We start from the raw sequence: 11318 nt of genomic DNA, 5'->3' as shown, positions 1-11318 counted from the left end.
GTATGGTATATAGCTACACATACTAAAATGAAACAGGTCAAAGAATAAAAAGGACACAAAGTGGCACAAAAGTTGTTTTAACAAGGACCAATTCATTCCCTCTGAAACAAAACCAACTTTTGACAACTTAAGTATACCGACACTGTCTGAAATCTGCATGGTAAGTTGCTATGCAATGCACCTGTAACGAAGTTAGATATATGTATAAGCTACAAAAGTAAGAAGTATTTTATGGAACAGAGTGAATGAGCAGAGTTGAAGGAGGCCTCTTGGAAAGCAGGATTTAGGGAAAGAGGTCAAATATTAGCTTCTATTTACTGAAGGATGGATTGGATTTTCCATTTGTCCTTATGAGTCAAAGCCTTTTCAGTCTAACTGCAGTAGTACTGCATCCTATTTGTCCGTCTTCTCTTGCGTGACTGAAATTCTTCAAAGAATTGCTGAATGTCCTCTCTTTTAACAACCTGATAATAAAATGAAACCCAAGTTGTGACAAACTAGTACAATAAAATACATATCTGGAAAAAGGACCACCTAACAGACAAGAACTACATGAGAGAAGTTTCTCAGGACAGTATTTGTAACACACACAAAACACACTGCATCACCAGCAGTATCAAGGAATCCAACTTGTTAAGAACAATGGTCCTGACCTACCCCGTGCAAAAGCATAAATTGCACAATAAAAGCACGTGCCACCCTGAATGGCAAAAAGAGCAGCCCCAAGGGAAAGGAAGGAAAATATTAGAAAAGTATAAAATGCTTGTCCAGCTCTTATGAACTATCAGGAACTCTAATTACAAAGTGAAATAAGGTGAGTGAGAATCTTTTATTAGAACAACTTCTGTTAGTGAAACAGACAAGCTTTCACATTTACACAGTAAGCTCGAAAGTTTCTCTTTCGCTAACAGAAGTAGGTGCAATAAAAGAGATTACCTCACTCACCTTTACTCTCAAATATCCTGGGATTAACATTGTTACAGCAACACTACAAACAAAAATGAAAGATGTCAGTAGGACTGTAGTGGGTTGAAGACTGCATAATTGCATACACAATGCCTGTATTTCAGCCAAGTTAGGAACAGAATCAAAAATGGTACCAAAATGTCTCAGCTGAGGTAGTTTTTGGGGAAAAAACAACAACTCATGGCTCTGAAGGTACAAAGGAAGTTTAAGGTGTAAATTCTAGTGCTGACTGACAATGGGATGTGAATGCCTTGGATAAAGTATGATTGAATAGATCAAGTGTGGTAGTAACCTGTTCTTGCTCTTTTAAGAAATGTTAGAGAGGCTGATAAAGGACAAAAAAGATGTTTATGCAAAAAGTCTCAGATTAAAAATTCAACTAATTTATTTTGTTTATAAACTGCACTCATCAATACTTTAATATGCTAATAATGGGTTGTTACAGAACAGAAGAGCCTAAAGATAAACAGACATTATGTACACAATTACAAAGAGCCCAAGCAGTCTCTCAACAAACCTTTCCTTTACTTACAGCACATGCATTTTCTCAACTCTTAGTCAAAAATGGAGGTGACATTTCTACTTCATTCTCCTATTTCCCCCTCCCCACACCCCAAAAAAACTATGGAAATTTTAACCTGTCATAAAATAAGTATTTTTTAAAAAAAACTTTAGATTTTTTTCTAGAAAACACTGTTTAGTTATAGCTTACTGTTCCTTCATCTGCAAATCGCCTGAGATAGTCAGTCAGTTCTGTCTTTAGGTCGTTGTATTCTGGAAGAAAAAAATGGAAAAAACCCTCAACTGTCTGCTTCAATGATTGCTTGCTATCTCCTCTTGATAACTAGTAACTGACTAGACTTGCTTCAGTAAATGGATTTCAAGTTTGGATTATAAATTAATGAAGAGCTGTGGGAAGGCTTTATCCTAAGGTGGTTCTTAAATCTGTGTGTCCTCCTACTCAATAACTTTACTTTGAGCAGAAGTTGCTAACTGTTAGAGCTGTGAGTAATGGTGGCTTGTGACTTTGACAGGAGAAGCACAAATCATAATAGTTATATCCACTCCCACCCACTGAATAATAATGGCTATAATAAGATTAAATACACAGAAACGATCACTCTCAATTAATCAGTTTGCAGAGAAAGAAAAAGAAGAGTACTTCCAAATAAACAAGACAGTTGGGACATTTTCATATTATTTTACATGCTGGCTTATTATTAAAGTCCTAAACGTAACTTGACATTGTTCAGCTAATCTCATATCTCTGCTATGAGCATTTTCATGCATTCAAATATAGTGACATAGTGAGTGCAGGCTAATATAATCCCATCAACTAAAAAAAAACAAAGGCAACTGTGACGGGTTGGATCACAGAAACCCCCTTGGGAGCTGCCACCCGATGTGCCAAGACTACCCCTGCTTCTGTTTTCCCTGCCAGCTCAGGGCTCCAGCACCCTGTCTTGCTGAATTAGACACTCCAGTCCACTTCAACACAGACCCAGGGTCTGAATCACTTGTCCCAAAACTGCAAGTTTACCCAAAAACAGCTCACAAGAGTGTGCTTGTCTTTAGCACTCAGATGCCCAACTCCCAATGGGGTCTAAACCCAAATAAATCCGTTTTACCCTGCATAAAGCTTATGCAGGGCAAACTCATAAATTGTTCGCCCTCTATAACACAGATAGAGAGATATGCACAGTTGTTTGCTCCCCCAGGTATTAATACATACTCTGAGTAAACTACTAAATAAAAAGTGATTTTATTAAATACAGACAGTAGGATTTAAGTGGTTCAAAGTAGTAACAGACAGAACAAAGTAAGTTACAAGCAAAATAAAATAAAATGCGCAAATCTATGCCTAATCAAACTAAATACAGATAATCTCACCCTCAGAGATGCTTCAGTAAGTTTTTCTCAGACTGGACACCTTCCAGGCCTGGGCACAATTCTTTCCCCTGGTACAGCTTTTGTTCCAGCTTAGGTGTTATCTAGGGGCTTCTCCATGATGGCTCCTCTCCCTCTCTGTTCTCTTCCACCCCTTTATATATCTTTTGCATAAGGCGGGAATCCTTTGTCCCTCTGGGTTTCCACCCCCCCTCACTGGAAAAGCACCAGGTTAAAGATGGATTCCAGTTCAGGTGACATGATCACATGTCACTGCAAGACTTCATTACTCACTTGCCAGCACACACACATACAGGAAGACTCAAAGGTAAATACAGCCATCTGCAAACAATAGGAGTCATTAAGATTCCAAACCATCCTTAATGGCCCACACTCTACATAATTACAATAGGCCCTCAGAGTTATTTTTTATATTTCTAGTTTTAAATACAAGAGTGGTACATTGATACAAATCAGATTATCATACTCAGTAGATTATAAGCTTAGTAAGGATACCTTACAAGAGACCTTTTGCATGAAGCATATCCCAGTTACATTATATCACTTATTACCGTATTTTCTCTAAATCTATCCCAGTTACATTATATTGACTTATTATTATATTTTTATAAAACCATGTAGACTGCACAACGTCACAGCAACATTAGAACTTTAAACAACACAACTTAGAAAACTGCTTTAAAAAAAGGTTTTATAATCAATTGGCAAATCAGAACCTGACAATCACATATTATTTAGTGGACTATTTGCTATAAAAATACAGTATCAAAAAGTCATTCCAAAAATTTCATGTCATAGCAAGAAACTGACATCCATTAAGTGACGTAAACTTACCTTATTCATATAGTGAAGATCAATCACTCTTTTTTTGAAGCAAAGCTATGCAATAACAACATCGTACCAGGTCGGCTGCTTCTCCAGGAAAGAGAACAGTTCTTTTTCAATGGATATTGTGGCCAGTGCACTGAGACAACCCTGATCCATTGTGCTCAAGTATGTCTTGATGCATTTAAGGCAAGAAAAGCTTCTTTTCACACTCACTGTTGTTGCTGGTATAGTGGCAACTAAGCAAAAAAAGCGGTACACTTCCTTAAGCACTTCAGAGCCCAGTTTAATTGATTAAGCGCAGCACGTCGCTAACAGAACGATTCTGAAACTGCTCATCTTTGAAGATGACACCAAACTCATTCTTGAGATGATCTAAATCAAAGTAGCTGCCATAAGAATTGGAGAGTGAGGTAAAAGCATCTGTGGGGAACTGTTTCCTGAAAGCTGGAAATCTTGATGAGTCCGACAGCTCAATGAAGTGGAGAGCCTTTATGTCTACAAACCTGAGAGACAGCTGCAGAATGATGTCATCAATGATTTCATTGTATAGTTGTAAATACATTTTCTGACCATCTTCAGAGGATCCATCTTCCAAATCCAGCCTACATTTTTTTGGAGGTGAAGGTAAGTCAGTGAGGGTAGTGGCTGCAGAATTAAACACTTCTTTGAACTCCTCTTCTTTATGCAGATCACCAATCCTTGTGATTGTTAACTGAACTTGCAAATTGCAGTAATCTACATCAACAGCCTTTTTCTGAAGAACATCACTGAGAATGTCAGTGATGCTGAAGATATTACCGTAGGAGTATGCCAAGAAAAGAAACTGGAAGTGGTTTAGTTTTGTAAGGTATCCTATGGCTTGTCGCCCAGATTCTCCATCCCAACCACTGGCATTGACAATCTCCTGAAATACTTTGCAAAGTTTCTCTCTTTCCGAGACAATGGCATGTAGGACTCTGCTCTTGTATATCCATCGAACTGCACAGAGGGAAGGTATCCTTTGGCCCACAATTCGATCCAGCAGTTCACTGTGTTTGCTCGAGCATGTAAAAAATGTGGAGAAGCCTTCCAAGGTTGCAAAAAAGCCACGGGTTTCTTTAATACACTGCGCACCTTGCTGGAGAACTAAATCTAATTTGTGGGCAAAACCATGCACAAACAGAGCTTGTGGAGCCTCTTTTTTAATTAGGGCTTGCAGACCTCCCAGCTCACCAGTAATCACTACAGTGCCATCATATGAATGAGACACAAGTTTTCTTCTGTAGTTGTATTTTAACAACACTGAATCCAGAACCTGCTTCAAAGCAACTGCAGTTCGATCTGCACTGACATTTTTAAAACCCATGAACCGCTCCTGTGTTTGCCGCCCCTTGTCCACGTAGCGTAACACAAGTGAAAGCTGGCTTAGATGAAACAACTGACATTTCTCACTTATCTCGCAAGCAAAAAAGCTGCACTCTTCAATCTCACAGTCAATGTAGGATATTATTTCTTCAGCCACACATTCGATCAATTTGTTTTGAATGTTCTTTGATAGGTCAGAAAAAATTGATGAATGTTTATTGGCAAAAAAAATGCAATCTCTTGTCATGACGAAAAAAATAATCAAAAAGTTCCCTGTAATTACCCTGATGGAGAGATTGTTCCGTCTCATAACAGTAATGGAATGCAAGTTCCTGACGAGATAAAACCAATTAGTCGCTTCAAAATCTCTCTGTTCTTCCTGGCTTTCTTGTTGTGCTCTAAGATAGCAAGGTGCCTTTGCTCACTAAGCAACACATCTACAGGAGTGCTTGCCTGCTCTAAGCGTTTCAAGGAAACTTCATTTTTTATGTGCTCTTGTGATGAGCTGTGTATAGATGTGCTACGTGACACATTTTTCCAGTCACAGTAACCTTCATTAGCCCACATGTTTTTTTTAGTTGAAAGAAGCAAACGGGGCCAACAATATAATCTGTTACTCATAGCGCTGCCTGTTAGCCATTTATGGACTTTGTACCAAGATGTCTGAAATTGACGCGTTTTTTCCCCTCTTTCTTCAAGACCTCCAGTGCTGGTGTTATTCTGCCTTCCTTAATGATTGAACATCTCTCTTCTTGAAATATTAATGAAAATCTTTTTTTCCCTCAGGTCATACACAATGTCATTTTCTACAGAAGCCATTACTGAAAATTTTAAAAACTCAAATTCCAAACATACGTCACCAAGTTCAGAACTGGCCTCAACTGCTACAATCCTGCCATGGCCTCCAACAGTGGTTACCATAGCAACACCTTTATAAACTGACTTCTTGGTGTGGTAAATTGCCATGGTAACAAGGCAGCTTCTTGAGGCACTATTAGCTTTACTGAGATTTGAGCCTCATGCAGCATTACATTCTTCTAACTTTTTGGCATTGCATTTCACTACTGGACAGTGAGTTGACAGATTTAAATCAAATCACAAGCACTTCTTGTGGAATTATATTAACTTTTTAATATATATGCTTAACTGTCTATAAATCTATATTTATCAATTCAATAAACACTATGGAAAATATCGTGCAGCTCTTAAAAATTCTTGGTTAGACTGTGCCTCACTTGCCTGGGCTGACAAGCTGGCTGTGCGGAAAGCAAAGTGCTATCAACACTAAATGAGATGGTTCAGAGAACATGGGATACAGATTCCAGTTCTAGCACTTGGCAAGACTTCAGCTCAGTCCACTGTTTCCTTACCAGATTCACAATGTACCTCCCCACAGCAAGTTACATAAAGCAATCCGTACCTTTCTGAATGAGAATTAACTGAGCAAGAATCAAGCAATTTGTTCTGTTCTTGTAAATTTTAAAACTAACACACTGATTTTTAGGAACAACCAAGCATGGACACATACTCTGCCAACACCCCTGCGCCTGACATCACTAACAGATGCTTCCTACATAAGGGAATTCCCCTGTGCCTAGACCAACCAGCTTAAATAGGTATTTTAAGGACAAAACAAACCTGAGAATCAAGCCCTATGAATAAATTAATACATCAGTACTAGCTGTTCTTTATATGTGACGTGAGCTTCATTTGTTCAAACCCTCAAGGGTTTATTAGCTTAAGTTCACTGGAGCGGAGCAGAACAGATTCTGCTGAAGTACAATACAGTCACACTGGCACATTGTGTTCTTCAGAAAAGTGGCAAGAGCATGAGTTGATACAATTGATAAAGTCTTCCATGGAGGAGCCCTAATTTATGACTGAGGACTCTGGCTTATTGGCCCAGAAATGCTCAAACATGTCAGATATAGTGCAGCCTCTTGTTGAGGGACTGGTGCACCATTTTTCAAGTACCTCCATCTTCATGTCTATAGACACTGGAACAGAGTTTGGGTATACTCCACAGACAAGGAACCGAACACTGTCAGGAAATTCCATCTGCCCTGAAGCTGACGATTCCCCCGCCCCACAAATAATGCATATAAGAAGCAAACTAAACTAAACTAAAGTGAGTGCTTGACTTCCTCATTCAGTCCCATGCTTTTCACTGTCACCCTTCCCTGCCTATTATCTACTTATGACAGCTGTGCAGGGCAGGGAAATTGTATTTGTGCTGGTGATGCTATATATACATAATCTATGAACTCAGAAAACTAAGCTAGCTAATACGAACATGTCAACTTTCGGAAGGAATTACCACTGCCGATCTGCTGAATTAGAAAACAAGCAGAAGTTTCTACAAAATCTGCTTCCTTAATATAAATAGTAATTAACAACAGGCTGAAGACAAAAACGTTCAAGGTTTCCTACAGAAATGTTTCTGGAGGTTAGTTAAACAGTCTCTTATAAGCTGCCTTTTAAGGAGATCTATTACATAGCTCCTTTAGGTAAGATATATATTTAAAATGCTATGCTGAATTCCCAAAATGAAATTATATTTACCACAGATGAGTTCTACTTGCTGGACTCTGTTCATGCTATTAAGCGTGTCCATTAAAGGATCTCTTCTGTCTGTTTCCTGGTCACTTGTACCTTTATTCTCATAGGCCAAGACAGTGTCACATTCATCAATCAGGAATTGGACATCCAGTTCTGAATACATTTTCTGAAGAGTAAAAGTAAAAGTTATTATTTTCCAGCTTACAAACTTTACAGACCATTTGCCAACCTTTCAAGACCTCTCCCAAAGAAATGACATTTATCACATTATTTTATATCAGCAAGTATTTCAGCCACTTCTTGTGAATGCTTCCAGAACTGTGCTTACTTTAGATAGTAGGTAAATAAATACAAAATGTTCACAGGCTATTATATACTATTAATACTGAAGATGAGAAAGTCATCAGATAAGACCCACACTTGTTTCCTTAGGTTAGTGGAATGTTTTCCAGTAGATATTTACATTCAGAACAAGGAAGTTTTAAAAATTGTATTATGTATTGACTTCTCTCAGTAGAGTCTTCAAGGAGCTAATGTAAATGTTAGCCCAGAAAACAAAAATGTATACATACTAAACAGTCTTTGCATGTGCACAATTTACTCCGCCAGTTAGATGGCCAAAAGGTGGCGGTATCCTTCTTCAGAGACTGCTTGGTCTGGAGTTCTCGCAGCTTACACACCGGTTCATCGCTTTTTGTAACTGTCTGAATTAAAATGAAACAAGTCAGTATTTTTCACTTCTATTCTATTTCAAAGGGGGTTAATTTAGGGTTTTTTTCCAGTTTGTCCTTTTCTTAGCTACAATACTGGCCCCTGCTTTGATTTTTTTGTTTTGTTTTTTAAAAAGCTCCCTAATGCATGTTCAGAGTAAAGTTTGAATTAGGACACTGCTGTATACCCAGGAGAATCAGCTAAAACTGCTAAAAGGCATCATACGCTAAATTAATTGATTATCCTTCTTACAAATCAACATCAGAGTCAATGCAAAAGCAATAAAGGGCTCAGAAATTAGATCTGAGCTAGCCTGATGGCACAGTTGCAGTGGGTGGTACTTCCATATTAGCAAACAAATTTAGAAGTGATCTCAGGCTGATCAAGCAACAAAAGGGGTGACATAAAAAGAGGAATGGAAGATCTTTGCTGAGCATACTGTATTCCTCGTCTACTGGCTGATCAATTGACGCATTTCACATCAGTAGTTACTGGCATGTCTACTGCAGTGGAGGCTGTGCTGGGATAATTACACAAACTTTGAGTAGTATTTAAGTAGATGAAGTATTGATAGGGAGCATGAAATAGATGTTTCCCATTCACAGAACCAAAAGAGGAGCTTTGCACACACTAAGCAGAGAGGGAACATAAAACATTAAGAAAAATGTGTAGTTTACCTCTGGACATTTAGAGCCAGAACTAGTAGATGGCTCATTATACTGCTCTACTTGCTCTTCCTCCTTGATCTTCGCTTGGTGATCTCCTCCACTTTCCTTTTTGATTTCTCTGTTCTGTTCTTCACTTTCTTTGACATTCAGCACAATCCTTTCATCGTCAAGTGAGGTCACTTTGGTCACAGTAGGAACTAGAAAATGTATATCCATAACTAACATAAGCTTGCCAGTCAAAGAAAGCAGTTTCAGAATTTCTTTTGACACTGTAATGGTCATACAAGTGCTCAAACTGCACTGTACACTTCAATAAAAACAAGGATATATTCTAGAGTCGTCTGGGGACACCATGATCTCATTAAACACCACAACTACTTAATCTTTTATCATAGCTTCCTCATACCCCCCACGCCTCCTCCTGCAAAAATAGTGTTACAGAACAAGTCACAGTAAGTTTATTTTTATTAACTGAAAGACTGATTTCAACTGATTAACTGCGTTGTGCCTTCCCACTTCCAAAGCAGAAAAGAAAACCCTCATTGTTTTTTCATCCTGAAAGCCTAGTTTACTGGAAAATAATGGCGAAAACGGGGGGGGGGAGAAATACCATGACCTCACGGAGTGCTGAACACCCCTAGGATGCTAGTCTTCCTTTGGGTTTTTGAAATTCATTGGTATTTGAAAAAAATTGGATGGTAGCCAGGTACTTTCTCTAATCTTATTTTAGATTATTTTATTCCCAATATACCCTTGAAACTAATTTTTTCAGACAAACAGATAGAAGAAACCAAGAACAATATGTTTAATTTATTATAAAATACACTTTTAGAATGTTTACAGAGGTCTTTGAGACAAACAAAAGGAACAATATTCTGTGTGGACGATGCAACAGTCTCCCAATTTTAGAGGCTTCTCAAAAAAGACTGGTTTAAATCATAGTTTCTCTCTCTCTCTCTATATATATATATATATCTATATATCTATAAAGTGTAATTATGAATCAATTACAAATAAAATTAAGCAAACATACATAAGCATGTCACTCTCAAGCCCTGGAACTCTCTGTGGCAGATGCTCTCAAATTTAGGAGCGTGAAACACATGACTGCTGCTCCTTAAGAGCACTGTTTCTCCCTCACTCAGTTCGCTTGTCACCAGGACAGCTGAAATTGTCAACATAACTTTTTAGAGTGAGTGAATATTAACCAAAGCGATCAAACATTTCACTGAGCGCATGTGCTACAGAATTTGCTCCTTATTTCTTAGTTATTTTACCAGAGAAAAGCCTCGGTCATCTCTTTTCAAAGCAATCCTGGTGGATATAAAAATAGATAGACCTCCACTAGCTTCCTTCATGATTTAGTGAAGCAATCTCAGCACCACAATGCTAGAGCATATTATATAACTATGCTATGTGGTTCCCCGTATATAACAGGTTTACTTCTTTGATGTGTAATTAAGCGTATGCTCCATGCCACACCTATTCTAAGAAAAAGCATTGTCATGTATTTATACTACAAGACGACTCCATGTATGACATCTTTGTACATCAACCCCTTAAACACATCCTGAGGAGCCAACTTTTTATGACCTAACAGGTCATAATCAGCAATTGATATAATCGACCATTTGGAAACAAGCACCTTCAGCCAGCCACCTGCTGTGGAGCAAAGCAATTAAACGTAAGAACAGCCATACTGGGTCAGACCAAAGGTCCATCTAGCCCAGTATCCTGTCTTCCGACAATGGCCAATGCCGGATGCCCCAGAGGAAATGAACAGAACAGGTAATCATCAAGTGATCCATTCCCGGTCGTGCCCAAAGGGAAGATGATTCCCTTTCTTTCTAGCTCCTACATTATTTCTAATCCCGAAGAGAAGAATGTGCAGCAAAGAACACTAGGACTACTGTATTTATTTTGATTAGACAACTGGAGAGTTGTTTTCCCTAAGAAAGATCACATCCCAAATAGAGCAAAGGGGAACTCTCCATATCCATTTGATGCAGAGTCACCCTTCAGGGTCCATTCAGTGTTACTCCAACAACAACTCTCCCACAACCTCTGTTTCCCTATACCTCCCCCCAGTGTTGTAATGTCTTTTCAGTAGTTTTGATTTAGACTAGAATGTAAACTCCTAGGGGCAAGTATTTATGCAATATTTGTCATAAATACCTACGGTGAGAAAACACTTATAAACTACTTTCAAAACTAAAAAAAATAAGATTTCATGAAACTTAAGAATTAGGCCTTCCTTTTTTTATAAAGCACAAAACCTAAAGTTGCCACATAAGCTACTTTATTGCCTGAGGTTTTTGTCTAAGTAAAAAGAAC

At 38.3% G+C, this 11318-nt stretch overlaps 1 protein-coding gene across 1 annotated transcript in view; it reads right to left on the bottom strand.

Moving 5' to 3' along the window:
• Positions 1 to 293: 293 nt before the first annotated feature.
• Positions 294 to 11318, bottom strand: part of UBR7 (ubiquitin protein ligase E3 component n-recognin 7 (putative)) — a 19432-nt gene continuing 8407 nt past the window's right edge. The window contains exons 7-11 of the mRNA XM_029911456.1: positions 8994 to 9181; positions 8178 to 8309; positions 7609 to 7771; positions 1679 to 1740; positions 294 to 464 (exon numbers count right to left, since the gene is read on the bottom strand). Coding sequence (XP_029767316.1) covers positions 372 to 464; positions 1679 to 1740; positions 7609 to 7771; positions 8178 to 8309; positions 8994 to 9181 — 638 coding nt within the window. The 3' untranslated portion in view covers positions 294 to 371. The remainder of the gene's footprint in view (positions 465 to 1678; positions 1741 to 7608; positions 7772 to 8177; positions 8310 to 8993; positions 9182 to 11318) is intronic.

This window comes from Terrapene carolina, unplaced genomic scaffold (genome assembly GCF_002925995.2).
Source record: "Terrapene carolina triunguis isolate 2854851 unplaced genomic scaffold, T_m_triunguis-2.0 Scaffold96, whole genome shotgun sequence".
In the NCBI taxonomy this organism is placed as follows: Eukaryota; Metazoa; Chordata; order Testudines; family Emydidae; genus Terrapene; species Terrapene triunguis.
This window is presented reverse-complemented; position numbering and strand designations above follow the sequence as displayed.